Source organism: Lissotriton helveticus, chromosome 3_1 (assembly GCF_964261635.1).
Source record: "Lissotriton helveticus chromosome 3_1, aLisHel1.1, whole genome shotgun sequence".
Lineage (NCBI taxonomy): Eukaryota > Metazoa > Chordata > Amphibia > Caudata > Salamandridae > Lissotriton > Lissotriton helveticus.
The window spans coordinates 1,780,769,380-1,780,789,444 of NC_136061.1; the positions used below are offsets into that span (position 1 = coordinate 1,780,769,380).

The window sequence follows — 20,065 nt, forward strand, 5'->3', positions numbered from 1 at the left end:
AAAATTCCTTAGGTTTATTTCATTTTCCATAGCCATCAATGTTAGCAAAATAGTGCAGTGTTGCTTTGTGTACATTTTTGTAAATGTATTTTGGTTTCAAAATTAAAAGTAAGCAAACACTACAGTAAGATTCAGAAAAAGTAGCCTCAGATATGTTAATGCAGGCTGATCAGTATTCATGATTTCTCTGTTTGCATTTAGTAATTTACGTAAAATGAAAGTGCTTTGGGATCCCCACATGTAGGCAGAGACGCTAACATTTGGTCCTCGAATGAAGAAACTACAACTAGGAAACGCTTTATCTACAACAGGAAACACCTGAAATGAATAAAAGGACAATCCAAAAGCAATTAAATATTTGAAGTGGGCTTAATGGTAGCGGTCTGCTCTTCTATCATGTTTCGTAGGGATTGCAGAGGTTACCTGGGCTATTCTCGCTCTCAGAGTCCCTGCCATGGTAAGGTCAAACAGCAGGTTTTGCAAAGTTGCTGAATAAACGCAATGGTGATATATCAACTTTATTTTTTATCAAAAAGGTTCAATACAATCAAAAAACAAACAATTTTACAAACAATTCATATAAATTACTTGGCCAATATAAACATTTGAGAGTATTGCAGTTCAATCTGACATCGTCTCCGCATCCTACATTATTTGAAATGTATTGACGAAAAAGTCAGTCTACGTGCCCCATGATTTTCTCAAAGCAAGCAACAAACTGGAGTGGACCACATTCCAAACCGTCAGCCCATGCTAGGGACTTCTCCAATACAGTTTCTAATCAAACAAAATAAAATTGACGATTCCCATGTTCACAGCACAACAAAAAAAAAAAGTGGGTTGCTTCAGGAAGAAGTAGGGGACGGATATTTTGGCATGTTTCACGCCATAATAAAAATTAAGCTTCACACAACATAGTACAGCCAAAGCACCACATTCTATTCTGACTACATTGGTGGTTCTAAGCCACAGAGTAGAAAGTGTTGGCACTTTGGCTGCACATGGGTGGGTATATTAACTCTCCTGCACTAGTGATCTGGAGCTACTGACATGTGAATTGTACGAAAGGGCACCTGCTGAATAACAAAACAGGGCAACTGGTAGCACCACTGATTGCTGGAAAGAGATCAGTCTTGCAAGAGTCAGTAAGTCTTCTAGGATAACTTACTGGAAGGCATTCCTGCCAATAGAGAAGCATTATACAATATGAAATAAACTTCAACAAGTTCAAGAGCGGTCATCAAAGTCTCATGTCATCTGCCATACAAAAAGCCCATCAACTGCAAAGGCATGATTAGCATACATCTGTAACAATAAGTCCTATAGAAGAGTCAAATCCATCAAGAGGTTTCAAAAATAGAACTGAACCAATTGTTTCCATATTTTCTTGCAAACTAGTCTACTTACGCTCCACTGAAAATGAATGGAGGACACTGTGAAATCTCACTGTGCAGTGATGCAAATAGCGGAACTCGTGCTTCACCTGCATTTAAAGAAAACATCTTTTGAACAGCTCCAAGCGGCGTCCAAGAAGAGGACTTGAGAAATCAATATTAAGTATTCGAGGATGCACTTATGAACAGTTCAGAATGAAAACCTTTGAAAACTTTCCAAGGGCTCTCAAAAGTAGCAGCTGACCAATAGTCTAGCTTCCCAGAGAACTGTCATGGTTGCCTTTGAGACAAAGTAGTCTACTATTCGAATATCATGCAATTTAAATAGAACCTTGCTTAAAAATACTTAGCAAAAAATCACTTGATAAATGTCAATACCTGTTTAACAATGCAAAGCTGAGCGATGCAGGGATGCAGCACCGAGCAAGAGGAAAAAAACTCTCCAACGGTCTAGTGGTTCAAGCAGGAGAGCATTCAGAGTCCAGGCTGTGGTTTTATAAACAAGAACCTAAGCAAGTACATTCCACTGATGAAGGGTTTTGCCTATTCGGTGCTGGCCAGTAGCGTTCAAAGAAATATCAGCACAATCCAAACAGAGTGAGATATTCATATAAACATTAAGGCCTGTATGACACAATCTAAGACAAGCAGCTTTGACAACCTTGTCTCTAGAGCAGCGTGGACACGCAGCTATCATGTCCACAGCGCTAGGTTAAGTATAGTACAAAAGGCACTGAGCAAATCAAGATATTTGCAAGTATTCTTTTACCCGTCTTGTGCTTTGAAAGGAAAGTGGTAACCCTGTTTCTAACCCCTTCTCTTTTCAGGTCTACGATTCCACGAGTAACCTTTATACAGAGGCACATGGGCTCATGGAGCATCGCTTCCCCTCACACCTGTTTTTAGGCGTCAACAGATGGGCTCAGCAGTTATTGAAAAACTTCTGAGGAGCATGGTTTTAATGAAGACCCATACTATGGCTTTGCGCTCATGGGCGCCATAACAAGAGGCACTTGTTTTTAGGACAGTACAATAGTATGGCTCAGAAGTAATTGCTCACCATTTCGAGGTACGCTTTTGTTTTTTTTTCAACTGTTATTAAAGTGCCCTGGGTAATGTGGGTTAAAAACCCCAGAGGTACCAGCCGACTTAAAGCGTGTATTTTAAAAACACAGCAAATTTTCCAGGGAAAAGACATAGAATAGAAATGGCAAGACAAAAAGAATCGAAGGAGTTGAAGGCACTACAGAAGACACCAGAGATTTTTTTCACCACAACACACAGACCAGGGACTGGTTTCATGTCTTTGGCACAAAGAAGGTATCTATTTCATGTGGGTCTAACAGAAAGGAGGGAAATCTAAAAGTGCATTAAATACTAAACAATATGTGGACAACTGAGAACCAGCTCAGTATAACCAGTAGGAGGACAGGCCATACAGAGTTGGCAAGATCTTCCAAAGACCTCTTCTGGGTCCCTTCCTTCCCTTTTCCCCCCAAAACAGGCTACTGTTTTTACATTACAAGATACAGAAGGTTTCAGTGCTCATGTTTTGGCATAAGCAGTAGCTCCCCTCGAGATCCTCCCCTAGCATATCCAAACAAGGGCTTCCTTATGGATGCTAATGGGGAAGAAAGTATCATAAGGGCACCGAAACCAACATGAGCATGGCCGATATCGGTCAGTCGATTGTACCAACAAGAAGCATTCTGCTGAGAAGTGAAAATCCCTTGAGATGTTTTGATCGTAGCCTGGAAAGCCACATGCCATGTCCCATCCTGTCTTCAATAAATCCTTCTGGCATCAACTTGTGCCTCCATTACAGTCACTAACACTTCACTGTGTGACACAGTTTTCACCCATATCTGAGGCATAGTGGTCAGATATGGAGGTTCTTAATTCCACAATATCCTTGTGCAATTGCTTCACTTCTGCTAACTTTCTGGTCAGGACCTCGGGGTTCTGCATATTTACACTTTCATCCATGTCTGGCGGCAGAGCTGAAAAACAAAAAGAACCCAAAGTTATACATATAAGCGAGAAAAGCCAATACTGCACACCCCTTCATAGTGCAGACATCTACAAGACGTCCAAACCACAGGGCTGATAGCTCCCTCCATTCTACACTGCCAAACACCGAAACTCTTAAGAAAACCCCAGACACTGCAGCCACCCAGTAGGGAGAGTTCCAATAATCAACATAGAGCCTCTTACAATCATCCACGCCACTTAGAGCTCCCTACACTACCAGAAGGTGGATGCCAAAAAGTAGAACGCAAAGAATACTTTCCCTGTGGCATTGCCTCAAAAATATGGTGAAAGTAACGCTCCTAAAAAGAACGATCCTCAATCATTAGTTCTAAAAATAAATATTGTACAAAGCAGAATACTTCCCAAAGTATTTGTTCCAAAAATGTACTGAAGTAGGAGACAGTGTGCAAGGGGTTAAGGGTTTGAGGTTAAGCGTATGAGGATCAGTTAAAGGTTTAGGGAATAGGATTAAGAGTTTGGGTTATAGGGGTTAGACATTATGGAGTTGGGGAATAAGGAAACAGGGTAGATGGTTACGAGTATAGATGTTAAAAGTATGGTGTTAAAGCCGAAGGGTATATGTCTAAAGGTGTTGGTTGAAGGCTGTTTGTAAAGTGTTATGGTTATGTTGTGTACAGGTCAAAGTCAGAGTTAGGAGTATAGGGTAAGGACTTGGGAGAATAGCTTTATGGGTTTGAGATACAGAGTTCAGGTTTATAGTTTTAGGGTCTAGAAATTAAGAGTTCGAGGTGTAGAGCCAAGTGTATGCTATTAGTGGGTGAAGCTGTATGTTTGAGATGTATGGGTATGAGGGTGAAGAATATGGGGTTAGGTATCAAGACCAGGATTAAGAGATTGGAGCACCAGTTTAAGGGTCATGCGTAGGGATGAAAAAAAGTTACTTGTAACAGTTTGTCCAGGCATCCACACCCATTGTCCAAAGGCAATGCGCTATGGATGAATTGGTCAGGAAGATTTGTTTATGCTTTCCCACCTCTCCCACTAATTCCGTTAGTGGTTCGGAAACTCAAACAGCATTCCCTGACACTGATCCTAGTTGCTTCCACATGGGCCCGCAACCCTGGTTCACCACCCTGTTGGAACGATCAGTAGTTCCTCAACAAAAACTACACCTTTACCCCAGGTTTCTCAGTCAGAAGCATGGAGAGAAGACATCCAGATCCCAGTTATCTCAACTTTGCTATCTGGCACCTGAAATCATAGAGTTTGGCTACCTTAATCATCCGCCAGACTGTATGAGTGTCAAAGAGGATAGCGCCCTACCACAAGAGCATTCTATGCAGCACAGTGGAAGCGGTTTGTAGTTTACTGAAACAATCAGATCAATCCACTAGATGCTTAAATACAAAACATTATTTGTTATCGTTACACCTACAGCGTTCTAATTTAGCGTATCATATCTATACGCTAACATCTTGCTGCAATAGCGGCATACCTGCAAAACAGACAGCACTTGTCTCTGTTTAGAGTGCCCGTTATTACAACTTTTATGAAGGACTTAAAAGAATGATTACCCCAAGACTTCCACCTTCTCCTGTGTGGAACGTCAACATAGTTCTTACAAGACTCATGCGTCCACCCTTTGAGCCATTGCACAAATGTGAACTACAATCTCTCACCTGGAAAGTAGCCTTCCTTCAACCCATCACATCTCTAAGAAGAGTGGGTGAGCTTCAGGCACTAACTATACAAGAACCATTTTTACAAATACACCAAATTAAAGTGGTTCTTAGGACTAATCCCACATTTTTACCTAAAGTCGTTTCTGCCCTTCACATCAATCAGTCTGTTGAGTTGCCTGTATTCTTTGCTCAACCAGATTCAGTGGCGGAGCGTGCTCTTCACACATTAGATGTTAAAAGAGCATTACTATACTGCATAAGAAAGGACAAAACCTTATAGGAAAACCAAACAACTTGTTGCTTTTGCGCCACCACATAAAGTCAATCCCATATCAAAAGCGGGTATTGCATGGTGGATAGTTAAGAGTATTCAAATATGCCACATTTAAGCTAAACACACATTAACAATCCCCCCTAGAGCGCATTCTACACGCAAACTAGGGATTTTTATGGCATTCTTAGGAAAAATAATCAATCAATCAGAGTACTTACCCGTGAGGGTCCCAAGGCGCCGAGGGGGGTGCTGCTACTGCTCGAAGAGCCAGGTTATGAGGAGTCTTCTGCAGGAGAGTAGGTCTTGGGTCTGCCGTATGTGGGTAGTGAGGGTGTTCCAGGTCTTGGCGGCGAAGTAGAAGTAGTAGAAGTATCTGCCGCGGGAGGTCGTTCGTTGGATGCGGGAGACAGCGGCAAGGGCGAGGCTGGCAGAGCGGGCGGGTGGGAGTGGGTGTGGAAGCTGAGTCTGCTGTTCAGGTAGGCTGGTCCGGCATTGTGGAGTGCTTTGTGTGCGTGGGTGAGGAGCTTGAAGGTGATCCTCTTATCGACGGGGAGCCAGTGTAGGTCTCAGGTGGGGGGTGATGTGGCTGCGGCGGGGGACGTTGACGATCCGTCGGACGGAGGCGTTTTGGATGCGTTGTAGTCGTCGCAGGTGTTTGGCTGGGATTCTTGTGAAGAGTGCATTGCCGTAGTCCAGTCTGATGCTGACGAGGGCCTGTGTCACCGTTCTTGTTTCGGTCGGGATCCACTAGTAAATCCTGCGGAGATGATGTGGAGGTCGTGATGGCGGGCCACTTGTGCGAGGGAGGCCATGTAGACATTGAACGGCGTTGGGCTGAGGGATGAGCACTGGGGGACGCCGCAGAGGATGTCGGTGGCTTCGGATCAGAAGGGTGGGAGGCGGACGCTCTGGGTTCTGCCGGAGAGGAAGGACGTGGTCCAGTCAAGAGCCTTCTCTTGGATTCCAGCTTCTAGGAGGCGTGGCTTTAGAGTGCTATGGCAGACCGTGTCGAAGGCTGCTGGCAGGTCCAGGAGGATGAGGGCTGATGTTTGGCCGTTGTCTAGTTGGCGCCTGATGTTGTCTGTGGCGGCGATGAGGTCTGTCTCGGTGCTGTGGTTTCGTCTGAATCCGGACTGGGACGGATCCAAGATGTTGTTGTCTTCCAGGTGGCGGGACAGTTTCTCGATGACCTTTGCCGGGAACGGGAGCAAGGAGATGGGCCAGAAGTTCTTGAGGTCAGTTTTGGGCTTCTTGAGGAGGGCGTTTATTTCGGCGTGCTACCAGCTTTCCGGGAATGTGGCTGTTTCGAAGGAGATGTTGATGACCTTCCGTAGTTTGGGTGCGATGGCTGCGTCTGCTTTGTTGAACACGTGGTGTGGGCACGGGTCAGACGGAGATCCTGAGTGGATGGAGTTCATGACCTTGCGTGTCTCGTCGTCGTTGGACCAAGAGGTCAGGCGGTTGGCGCTGTTCACAGGGGAGGTGGAGTCTGGCGTAGTCGGGGCGGTCATGGTGTTGAAGCGGTCGTGGATGTCAGCGATCTTGCGGTGGAAGAAGATGGCTAGTGAGTCGTACAGTTCTTGTGAGGGCAGGATGTTGTTGGGGTTGGAGAGTTCCTTTATGATGCTGAAGAGCTCTTTGCTGCCGTGTGCGTTGTTATCCAAGCGGTCTTTGAAGGAGGATCTCTTGGCTAATCTGATGAGGTGGTGGTGTCTGCGGGTGGCGTCCTTGTGTGCTGCGCGGTTGTCCGGTGTGCGTTCGTGGAGCCATGTCTTCTCCAGGTTCCGGCATGCGCGTTTAGAGGTCTGGAGCTAGTCGGTGAACCAGGAGGCTCTCTTGTTGGCGTGGCTGTTGTAGGGTTTCTTGAGCGGGGCAAGGGTGTTGGCGCAGTCGTTGATCCACTGTGAGGTTTCAGGCTGTGGCTTCTGGGTTGGTGGGGGTCGGTGGGTGGGTTCTTGGTGAGGGAGGTGATCAGCTGGTCTTCTGTGACTTTGCTCCAGCAGCGGTGAGGCAGCTGTTGGGTGCGGTGCTGCGTGGTTGGTTTCTTGAAGGTGAAATGGATGCAGCGGTGGTCGGTCTAGTGGAATTTGGTGGCATGGTCGAAGGCGACGTGGGAGCCTGTGGAGAAGATGGGATCCAGCGTGTGGCTGGCAGCGTGCGGTGAAGAGTGGTCTGAGGCCGAGGTTGTCGATCAGGGTGGCGTCGTTGTTGTTCGCGGTGGAAGTTCAGGTCCCCGAGGAGGATGTAGTCCGTGGAGGTGAGTGCATGGGTGCTGGCGAGGTCAGCGATGGAGTCGCTGAACTGAGCCCGGGGTCCGAGAGGTCTGTTAATGAGTGTTCCTCTGAGGGTGGTGTTGGGGTCGGTGTGGATCCGGAAGTGCAGGTGTTCGGCGGTGTTGAGGGTGTCGTCTGCGTGGGTGGCGACCTGGAAGGATGACTTGTGGACGATGGCTATTCCTCCTCAGATTCCATTGGCGCGATCCCTGCAGGTGATCTTGTAGCCGTCCGGGATGACTATGGCGATGTCGGGCGCCGAGGAGTCGCTCGACCAGGTCTCAGTCAGGAAGGCCACGTCTGGGGCGGAGGGGTCCAGCAGATCCCAGAGCTCGACGGCGTGTTTGCGTGCGTTGAGGAGTATGCAGTGGAGGTGGTTGGGTCCAGTCCTTGGAGGTTTGGTGGTTCTGTCGCAGGTGAAGCTGCAGGTGTGGCAGGAGAAGGGTCAATTTCGGGGCGGCCTGGAAGCAGGTGTGGTTTTGGCTGGCGTTGAGTGAGTGGAGGGTGCTGGCGTCGTAGTGGATTCTAGTGTCGTGGCATTCGCGGGGTCCAGGGGTCTGGCGCTGGGTGCGGACAAGGCACGGACGGGCTTGCCTTAGGCGCGCCATCGGCACGTCAATGGCGTGTGGCCGCTCTGCGGCCACATCTCGGCCTGCATATGAGTTGGCTTGGGAGGGAGGAGCAGCTGGGAGGCAGGAGCGGGGAGGCGAATGGGTGTGCAGGGGGGGCCGGGCCGCAGGGAAGCAGCGGCGGGAAAGGGCCGGAGCGGGAGCGGCGGGGGGGCATGGGAACTGGCGCACAGGGCAGAGGTGAGGGAAAAACCCAGGAAACAAGGAGGCAGCAGGGAGGCAGGAACCAGGCAGTCAGGTGATGAGCAGCGGCATGGGGGCGACCTGCCTGCGAGCAGGATCAACGGTCACAAAAAAGTGCAGAAAGGTCACAGGGGGAAACGAGTGGCACAGAGGCACAAAGGTGACAAGAAAGGGCAGAAAAGGTTACAAAAACGAAACGGGGGCAAACGAGTGGCACAGGAGGCAGAAAGGTCCAAAGAAAGGGCAGAAAGGTAACAGAAATGCAGGGGCAGCTAAGCAACAGAAGGCAAAACGGGCAGAGAGACATGGGGGCCGCGAGGGGAGCAGAAGGAAAAACCGGGTAGAGAGACACGGTGGCAGCGAGGGAGAGAACGGGCAGAGGTGGTGCTGTGCAGAGGGGGAGCGACCTACCTGGAAGGGTCAAGGGTCGCTAGATGACACCTGCAGAGCTGCAACATGGTCTACAACACACATTCGCAAAACACTATTGTGTAGATGTGTTAGCAAGGTAACAGGCTAGTGTGGGCCAGGCAGTTTTACGGACACCATTTCAAAGCAAGGTAACAGGCTAGTGTGGGCCAGGCAGTTTTACGGACACTATTTCAAACCACTGCAACAGCTACAGGTTAGCTACCGCTTGGGAGATAACTGCTGTATAATCTATGCTAAAGCATACGATCTATAGCTCATATGCATCAAACAGAAAATGCTACTTACCCAGTATGCATCTGTTCTTGGCATATAGAGCTGTAGAATCATATGCGCCCACCCCCCTCCCCGAGTACTTTTACCTGTTGCAGTACCATCTTACTTGATACAATATACATGGAAATCTCCTTTACTATTCTTACTAACTCCATCATTACCCTCTACGGCAAAACAATCTAAGGATGAAGTCGATGCCCATGCGCACTATCACCAATAAGAGGAGTCACCTACATTGTGCTCACCTGTCCTTTCCCTTAGTTCCCACCCCGTTTATCCACCGGACTTTATGTGAACTTTCCCTCGTCAGTTGAGACCTAGTTATTTGACTGATGTCCGATGGAGCTACCTTGTTTAGCTAAAGGGGAGACGGGCTGTGGATTCCCTCCTCAGACGTCACCTACCCAGTCGGTCTTTGGGCAGACTTCCCTTCGTCTTTCCTGCCGTCTCTTCCCTCATCGTCCCCCTTCACACTTCCCCTCCTCCTTTTTTCCCTCTCCTTTCTTTCCTCTTTCAAGTGTTGCTTATTTTTGATGTAATGTGTAATTGTTATCATTTTCTGTAACATTGTCTAACCGAATGTAAAGCGCTCCGATACCTACGGGTCTAGCCAGCGCTATATAAAACTCATTAAATAAAAAAATTAAAAAATTGTGACTAGAAATACTTCTTTGAAGAAAAACAAAATGCAAACATCCGGACCCAACACTAGATGGCGATCTATGCTAAAGCATATGATCTACAGCTGATATGCCTCGAACGTAGGAGTACCGTGTACCAATACTGGCATGGCCAAGATGGGGCTTGGAGGAGGATACTGCTGGGTTCTGCCTTCCTCTTCATCAGTAATCTTGGTAGGAGGGGAATGGGTGGAAAAGCTTAGGCAAAGGTGCCTGGGCATAACATCAAAAACACTCCAAGATCTCGGATGACGATGCCCACTTGCAAAGTACCAACATTTCTTGTTCACCCGAGTCGCAAACGAGTCTATGGTTGGCTTGCCCCACTGGAGGAAGATGTTGACTGTCCTTTGGTGTAATTTCCATTCGTGGCATGAGGACTTGAGCCTGCTTAACATGTCTGCTGTTGCATTCAGATATCTTGTGCCCCCATGCTTGGTGACATAATGCATCGGAGTTGTGTGGTCTGTTCTGATTAGAACAGAGGAGTTCTTTATCTTTGGCAGGAATGCTTATAGGGCTAAAAGTACCGCGCCTTGCTTTCTGCACATCAGCTTACTAAAGCTATGTTGCTGTTGCCAACAGCCACCGACCTCAAGATCCTGCAGAAATACAGACCATCCGTCCAGAGAAGGATAGGTAGTGATTATGCAAGGAGCGGGTTGGTGAGAAGAAAGACAGATGTTTTTCTGCTGAGTCCACCAAGAGATGGCATTGACCATTGTTGGAGTAATTGTAATGACAACCTTCCACTTGATGCCATTGTAAGTCTAGCTGTTCCTTTAAGAGGATGAATCCTCAGACGACAGAAGGGAAGAAGAGGGATGCAAGATGACATTGTTCCCAAGAGAGACTTGTACCAGTGAGCTGAAAGTGACCATTTTCTTAGGATGAACTGAGCCATGGAAGGTGGCGCTCTCTAAGAATGTGGTGCACCGTGGGCTCTTCTCCTGGTTCAGTAGGCGGTTGCTGCTGTCTTCATCTTCTGGGGTTATCTTGGTTATGGGTGTAGGCCCAAGTGTGATTGGAATGTGTGCATGTGTCGGGGGGGGGGGGAGGGGTTGAGGTTTGTGGGGAGGGGGGTGTAGAGGACCACCATGTGCCAGGGTTGTTGATTATGCCACCATTGTTTTCTTCCTTTTTCCCTTTTCTTGCTTATCTACTGTTGTAGTAAAGTCATGTTTATGCATAAGTCGGGTGATGGGATGATCCACCCCCAATTTAGCTCATGCCAACAAGATTAGCGCGTGGACAGTCATGGACCTAATTTGGGGCGGCTGCCCCGGCAATCTGCGCCAGTACTGGGCGGTTATCCTCTTTACCTACCACGCCCGTGACATAGCATTCCTTATTTGTATGTTATGATGTCGCTAACTGTGTATTCAACATGCCCAATTACTGTGATGACAGTTGAAATGTCTAATGTACTGAGAACCTTTGTTTGACATGCCAATAAACGGATTTGACAAAAAAAAAATAAAAAATGAACTGAGCCATGGATACTAGTTTGGTCTGCCTTTCAGTGATTGAAAGGCTTTGTTGAGGGCTGTGCGCAGAATCGCCCCATAAAAGGCGAAGTTTGCGGAAGGATGTAAGATTGATTTCTCCTTGTTCTAGGCAAGGCCTAAGACTGGCAAACAACCTTGTGCAAGCCGCCCTGGACGACTGGGTTGCTGATGGTGCTTTGATCAGCCAGTTGTCCAAGTAGGGAAACACCTGACGTTTTCTTCTCAGAAAACGTGCCACCGAAGCAAGACACTGGGTAAATGTTCTTGATGCTGTTTTTAGGCCAAACGGCAGGGCTTTGAACTGGTAGTGGCTCCTGGCTATAGAAAATCGGAGATACTTCCTGTGTGATGGGTGGAAGGGGATGTGGAAGTATGCGTCCTGTAGAACGAGTGGCCATGAAATCTCCTTTGTTTAGAAGTAATAAGATGTCTTGCAATGTGACCATGTGGAAGGACTGTTTGTAGGGGCTGGTGTGGAGCCCTCACGTCCAGGATAGGCCACCATTTTTTGAAAGCCTCTGGTATGCAGGAGTTGGCTCTACTGCCCCTTTTTGGAGCATTTAAAGGGCCTCTAAACGAAAGATGTTTTACTGCTTGTAAGTGGGGTGGAGTGCATGGTGGAATTTGAATAACCCCCACCAAGGTGACCTGAGAATCGGGGCAAGGGATAGCCGGAGCCTGAAAGTAGTCATTGGCGATGCAAGGAATCCTTCCACTGTCGCCCCGCTCTTCCCCTGGGTGCAGATTTGGAGTATGCTGCAGATTGATGCGGACGCTGGGTGTATTGAGGCAGATATGGTTGAGTAGAGGAGGCGTAAGAGGGATACCTATATTGGTGGTGTCCAACTCTATATGATGGAAGACCTCTTACTTGTGCCCCTTGAAAGGGTACATTATGGTACTGAAGCACCCCCCAACAACTTGGCCATGTCCGTGTCCTTTATATCTTGGAGAGCCTCATCAATAAGTTTCCCAAAAGGGCCTTTCCATCAAAGAAAGATCAAGCATTTTGTTCTGCACTTCCGAGTGCAAAGATGTGCCCTGAGCCAAACTTGGAGACTTAAGACTGCAGCTCCTCCCAGCGAATTAAAGGCTGTTGTAACATTGCTCAGTCTACAACCTCAGAGGATGCCTTCCCATCTTTTTGGAAGATCTTTTTGCCTTCTGTCTTATCATCCAGAAGGTGATCAATGTATGGCGCTAGATCGCAGTACATTTGGTGACCATAGCACCCCAAGATCGCTAGAGCATTAGCTGCCCTGACCATAAGAGCAGACACTGATGAGAAGTATTTGACTGCATTATCAAAGCATCTGCCTTCTTTATCTGGAGGTGTTGTGATCGGAGCAGATGGGTACTTAGATTTCCTCTGAGCAGCCCCAGAGATAACAGAGTCAAGGTTCGGGTGGCCCACAAGCCAGGCAGGAGCATCTTCTGGAGCCTTATATTTTGTCTCCAACCTGGGAAGAACCAGAGTCACTTTGGCCTTCATGACTTTGAGGCCCTCCTCCCATATGTAGTTAACAATGGGATTGGCACGCACTGACTTCCTAAAGGGTTCTTTGAAATCCAGGAAAGCACTCTGTTTGGGAAGTTAGCATTGGCAAATCAAATCTCTTGGCCGCCCTGTCCAGTAAATTGTGAAAAACACTGATGTCCTCAGATGGTGAATCGATGGGAACTGATGATGGGGAAGACTGAGTGGGAATGAGGTAATCATTCCTTTCTTGGTGTGTATCTGCAAGCTCCCCGCTCCTCATGGTCATCCTGTCACGTGAACCTTCAGAGAGGCATAAATCAGTTTGCGGTCTAGTAGATGAGGTGTCTGGTACAGCCACCAGGCACCTGTTTTTCAACACGCTAGACCCTCTGCACTACCTCACATACTTTTCTCATTTGGAAGTGTGGCATTATCTTGTAGTTGGCGTTCGTGTTTCCCGTAGTCCTTTCACAGCTCTCTGGAAGACCTATGTCTGAACTGTTCTCAGGAGCCAGGCTGCCAAACTCAGAGAGTTGGGTTCTAGGTGGAGAACATTTTCCTTCTGCATGGATAGCAAGTTGTATGAGACTGGCATGTTTAGTATGCTGTCCTGTGCCATCTCTATTAGGTCTGAAAACTATGTTTGCTTCTCTCATTGGGGGCAATGAGGATTATTGTCATGGGAGACTGTTTGCAGTAGTTTATTACTAACAATATTAGTGGGATTGGTGGAGAAGCGTATGCACATTTTCTAGACCAGTCTCTCAAAAGTACATCCGTCAGGGAGGGCTGTGTGGGTGCCTGGACATGAAGTTTTGGCCCTCACACCTAAAAACACCCTTTCGACAAATCTCTGGTTTAGTTCCCACTCATGAGATACGGTTACTTGCCTGCTGAGTTTCTCTACTTCCGTGTTGCCCACTCCTGGAAGGTGAATTGCTGGTAGTGTTGACTTTCTTTGGATAGCCCACTGCCAGGTTTCCTGTGCAAGCCTTGAAAGCATCACATCAAGGATATTGTACCTCCCTGTATGTTGAGGAACAAAGTTGGTGCTGGGATGCCAGTCAGTATTTGTACCAACTTTCGACATACTTGGTCTTCCTAGCCCCAAAAGCATTTCAGACATTATTGGGCTATGGAATAAAGGTTTCAAGTGAACAAAGAACTCATGAAGATCCAGCATGCAAAACACTTAATTTCTGATCAACTTGTTGGTGAGGCTTAGATCCACAATTGGTCTGAATTTTGATTTGGTGCTTTTCCTCTAAATCTGGAAGTATCTGAAGTAAACTCCAAGTTCATTTTACGTAAAGTGAAAACTAGCTTGATTGAAAAGGTTTGTAATAGTACAAACGTTTTTCTTCAAAATGAAAATCTCGGGTTGTGCTCTGTCTGCCTTAAAGAATACTCAGTACTCATGACTCACAATCTTTAGGACCCACACGACCTCTATCATCTCCCACCACATGAGGTAGACTGGATATGCGAAAAGAGGAGGAAGCATTATGTTGTCAGTGTCTCCTACAAAAGGAGTACTGTCCCAATGTATCAGAAGGTCTTGATGAGGTTGGTTTGACCTTTGTTTCCTCTGGTATCACCTTTGGCCTCACTGCCAAGGTCCGTGTGTGAACTAAACCCTTTGTGGGTAGGACTAATGTTCACTGAACTTGTATTGTGCTTTATAAAATCACCTTCACTCCAAAAGTCCCACCACCTTTACGATCTCAGCCTCATTTTGATCATCTCGTACACAACATAAAGTGGTGAGAAAATAGGGTGGATCTTCGGAAGAGAAGATTTAGGATCTTTAACTGCTCATCCAGTTTGAGGGTCATCTGTAAGATGGTTGCCACCAGCTAAGCAGCGGCCACTGCAGCACGGATGACTTAGTAAAAGGAAAGCTCCTTGGTAGTTAACAATCTCCTTTGAGGTCTTGGTGTCTGCGTCGAGGGAGGTAATTCATAAACAACTTAAACTACTAATCGGGGGGGCGTGGCTAGCAGCCGATGAGAGCGGACGCAGCCTAGTGAGGCTCCCGACCCTCGGCCCGCTTATCCGTATTAAATCCGGAACCAGACGTGGGATCCCCGTGAATATCGGGTCGATCCCACGTTTACCATCTGTGCCTGCTCCGATCGAGTGGCTAGCCAGCAGAACAGCCACAACGAGCGCTACTGGCCGCGGAGTGCCCGGGAAGACGGAGCACAAGATGGCGACGTGGAGGCGGCTGAGAACTGCAGACTGTCGTCGGCTGTGACCTGGAGCCCCACTGTGCGGAGCCTACGGACCAGTGAGTGAGGGATTGCATCCGAGAGACACCCCGACGGCGGCGGACCTTGAGGGCGCCGGTGCGGGGCCCGGAGGGGTTCCGGCCCAGTGAGACCCGAAAATTTACGCCCCGGCTTGAGGGCCTACAGCCCCCCTGGAGATGGCACATCGGCGCTTGGAGGAGCAGTGAGCGCGGCGCCTCGGGCAAGAGGCAAGAAGACCGGAGAGCCCGCGACGTCGGCAGGACTTCGCCGCGGGACTGCTGAGGTGCAGGGACGGTAGCACCGGACGGCTGCTGGGGGCTCCGAAGGTGAGCGAGAAACGGGGAAGGCGCGCGGGGCTTGCCCGGGGAGCCGACTGCCTCGACTCTGAGGAGGCTGGTGGGGGACCCGGACATCCTCAGCAGGACAATCCTCAACCAGGAGCGGAGCCGTGTGCCCCGGATCTGGGCCCGGCTGCCCTGCGGGTGCACTCACCTATACTAATCCCGGGGGCTGCCGGAGCGGGAGTCGGGGCCCTGCATCGACCCTGAGGTGCGCTCTGCCCATCGCTGAACGACAGGGGCGGTACATCGGGAGTGGGGAGCGCTGGCGAGCGAGAGCCCCACCACTCCCAGGAACATTGCACCCGGACCCGGGCCTCGGGGCCTCCAAACATCGGGGATGTGACATCTGACTGGCGCTCCTACGGCAGGCCAGTGTGGAGCCTTGGCGACGGGCGGCAACGGGGTGCAACTGCTCCGATCCCGGGGCGACAACTCGACTCCCTGGCATTGGGGTCTGCTCCCCCCAGAGCGCGCGGGTGAGCGATCGGAGACCCAGTGCAGCAGCCGGAGAAGCAAACGACCACAGAGCGAGGCCGTCTAACGGAGAAGTGTCCCAGGCGACTGCTCAGAGAGCCCGACCCGAGCGAAGACAAGGACCTGAACACAGCTGGGCTTCAACACTGGGGAGAGCGGCCATGGACACCCCTACTGCTCCCCTGAGGGAGGAACGCACCGCCACAGCGACTAGGCCCCTGAAGCTCGACAACCACCGCCAACAGGGGGCCCCGACCACGCAGAACGCGAGACGCCACTACCCGGACGGCGCCTACTCCTACCTAGGAATACGAACCGGCCATCTGCTGAGTGAACTACCTACCCCAGACTGCCCAGGCAGGGTCAGCTGATACATCAGAGGCGCGATGGGGAAACCGCGGGGACCAAAAGGAGATGGGAGCCCGACCACAGAGGCTTCAGAGGACGCACAGCAGCCCCAATCGGAGTTGCAACTGATGCAAGACAAGATCCTCAAAGCTATTGCAGCCACGAAGGACGCTCTGCACCGGGATATTGCTCAGGTATCGACGGGCCTGGGGCTCCTGAGGGCTGACCATGGGAAACTAGCTGATAGGGTCAAAGAAGCGGAGATCACTCTGAAAGACATTGTGCCGGGACATAAAGCATTGGAAGGGAGGCTCACGGAAGCCCTAGACCGCATCCAAGCACTAGAGAGGAGAGCGGAGGACGCTGAAAATCGCAGTCGTCGGAACAATGTACGCTTAGTGGGCCTTCCGGAGAAAAAAGAAGGGACAGACATGATGGGTTACTTAGAGAACTGGCTGCGGACAGTGGTGGCCCCGGAGGGCCTATCCCCCTTCTTCACATTAGAGCGGGCACACCGTGTACCTGCCAAGCCCCCGAAACCGGGTCTACCCCCACGACCGGTGGTGATCAAACTGCTCCACTACAGGAACCGAGACTGGCTTTTGCAACGAGCAAGGGAGGCGGGGCCCTTCCAGGTAGATAACAGTAAAGTCACGCTGTTCCCGGATTACACCTTCGAAACTCAAAAACTACGTGCCTCGTTCCTGTCCATTAAAAAAGAACTGAGCACGGAGGGACTGCAGTACTCGCTTTTATTCCCGGCAAGGCTCCGAATATTAGTAGATGGGAAAGCTTTATTCTTCACATCATCAGCGGAGGCATGGTCCTGGTGGGACACTTACAAGGCTGGGACGGATGGGGCCCGCTTCAGAGCTGAGGAGGAGTTCCAGCAGAGCTCGGTGCGACGGTCCAAGAGACTCCGGAAACGTGGACAACACCGGAAAAAACCAACGGAATCTCAGACGGAAGAGGAACGGAAAGCGGCGCTGCAAGCGGTGAAGGAGGTCTCGGGCGTGGCATCGACGCCGCTGGAGAGAGAATCGGTCTCGGAGGAATTGAGAACGGGCTCGGAAACTGAACTATCGGAAGTGGACAGCACAAGGGGTCCGAAAGTCACACCACAAACCGCAGAAGAAATCTTCGGCAGCTGAAACAAGGACATGGGGGGACTTGCTGCGACAGTCTAGCTAGTATGGCGCGCGCAACCACTTGAGCAGGCAGCCGTGAGACTGGACTAACGTGAGTCTGGGTGCATATTGAGGGGCGGGGGAACAGGGAGGCAACTGAACGTAGCAGAAGCTAGTACACGCGCCCAGAGGCCCATAAGGCCGCCGCAGTACAAACTGCGGAGTGCGAAGTTTTGAGAGCACGTTGCTCATTTGTTTGGATGGGGGTAACTCTTTTGCAGTTAGGTCCTGTTCTGGGGGGGGGGGAGCCTAGAGAAGTTGGGGTAACTCAGGGCATGGTATGGGGAGAGGGGGGAGGGACTGAGCTGGGAGGGAACGGAGCTCAGAGAGGGGTGGGAGCGAGGTTGTTGGGAACGGGTGGGGATAGTGTCATACCTGGCGTCTGGCCGCTGTTGGAAGTTGCCCTGGGCCGACCACACCGGGATAATGGATAGTGTGGGGTCGTTAAAATGTGTGTCCTGGAATGTGCGGGGTCTGAATTCAATGACAAAGAGGCACAAAATTCATTCCTACCTTGTCCGCAGAGGGGTTCACATTGCCTTTCTGCAGGAGACTCATTTAACTAAAAAAGAAGGGGTTGCACTGCAAAGGAGGTGGAGGGGTCACCTGTTCTACACCATGTATTCAGCGTTCGCCAGGGGAGTACTAATTTGGATTCGGGCCGGGGTCCCCTTCCAGGTCACTAGGCACACTGTAGACCCAGATGGGCGATTTGTAGCAGTCGAAGGCTTGCTCAGAGGTCGCCATATAGCACTCTGCAGCATTTATGCACCGAACGCTGAGCAAGCATCATATTTCACTAAACTTTCCAGGCTATTAGCTACCTATTTCACTGGACCGGTACTGATGGGGGGGACTTCTCTATCGAGGACACCACCTTAGATAGGTCACACCCACCACTGCATGCTTCCCCAGTACACAGATTGGCGAAACACAGATCAAAATGGCAAGAGAAGTGGGACCTGACGGACGTATGGCGAGTGCAACACCCAGCAGAGAGGGACTATTCCTTCTACTCCGGCATGCACGACCTCCACGTCCGCATAGATGCATTCCTGTGCTCCCAGCCGGTATTACCGATGGTTGCCCGGACTGAATATCTAACACGCACGATATCAGATCATAACCCCTTACTCCTCACACTAGCTTGGATGAACGGGATTACGCTGATCCCGACGTGGCGGCTCCGACCAGACACGCTGGATGACCCGCCGTTCAACGCAGCCTTAGAAGACAGAATCTCCCAATACTTTGCAGAGAATGAGGAGACTGCCTCCTCCAGAGCTACAGAATGGGATGCACTCAACGTAGTGGTAAGGGGACACTGTATAGGGAAATTTGCGGGTGCACGGCGGACACTCGTAGACGACTTAGACAAGGCTGAACGGAAATTGAGAGATGCAGAGAAATCACGACCCAACCGCCCCGAACTACAAGGTAGGGTATGTGCAGCGCGAGAGGCGGTGGCGGCGGAGGTAGAGCGCCTACGTAGCTTTGATTATAAAATTTATTTGACTAAAGCTCTTGCTGAGGGGGATAAGACAGGGGCACTCCTAGCCTGGCTGGCCAACCCCAGTAGGGGCAATACCCCGATACTATCCCTGAAAGGATTGGGTGGAGAGGTGTACAACACCCAACCGGACATATTAAATTGCTTTGGAGCATATTACGAAAGGCTGTATGGGAGGGGCTCGGAGAATCGAACTGAGGCGATAGAAGCCTTGTTAACCGAGATCCAGCTGCCTCAACTAGAGAAGGAACACATTGAAGCCATCGGGGGCCCGTTCGGCCTCACGGAAATTAGAGGGGCTATAAAGAGAATGGCGCGTAATAAAACACCAGGAATGGACGGGCTGCCTATCGAGTTTTACGGAAAATATATAGATTTACTAGCCCCAAGACTACAAATAATATATAATGAGGCCAAGGAGAAGGGCGAGTTACCCCAATCGATGCGCGAGGCGATCATGATTCCCCTGATAAAACCGCGTAGAGATAGCACAGATCCGGCTTCGTACCGACCGTTATCAATGCTGACGACGGACTATAAAATCTTAAGCACAATCCTAGCCATGAGACTGGTAGCCCATATGCAGGGTCTGATCCATAGAGACCAATCGGGCTTCATTCCTACTAGGAACACGTCACACAACATTCGTAGACTGCTTAGGCTAATAGCCGATCCTCCGCCGACCGCAAGAGCCCCTATGGTGCTGTCGATCGACATAGAAAAGGCTTTCGATAGCCTAGAGTGGGACTACCTGTACAAGGTGATGCACAGTTTTGGCCTAGGCGAAGGTTACATACGATGGACGAAGGTGCTCTATGCATCGGCAGGCACTAGGGTGAGAGTGGGGGCTTTAATATCGGATCGATATGAGGTGAACAGGGGAACTAGACAAGGGTGCGCACTTTCTCCCCTATTATTTGCTCTTGCGATGGAGCCGTTAGCGACACTGGCTAGAAGAGGTGATTCTTACCGCGGGTTAGAGGTTGGAGGAACCCACCACTATATATCATTGTACGCAGACGATCTTCTGCTATTCTTAGATAATGCCGAAGAGGCGGTGGAGGGTGCGGAGGCCCTACTGGCGAGATTCGGGGGCATCTCAGGCTTAAACGTGAACTGGGCGAAAACTTGCCTCTTTCCCCTCCGGAAGGCG

The 20,065-nt window shown here is 49.8% G+C and overlaps 1 protein-coding gene across 1 annotated transcript in view; it reads right to left on the reverse strand.

The window, feature by feature from the left end:
- Window positions 1–502: 502 nt before the first annotated feature.
- CEP85 (centrosomal protein 85) overlaps window positions 503–20,065 on the reverse strand; it is a 416,919-nt gene continuing 397,356 nt past the window's right edge. The window contains exon 14 of the mRNA XM_078682660.1: window positions 503–3,394. Coding sequence (XP_078538786.1) covers window positions 3,231–3,394 — 164 coding nt within the window. The 3' untranslated portion in view covers window positions 503–3,230. The remainder of the gene's footprint in view (window positions 3,395–20,065) is intronic.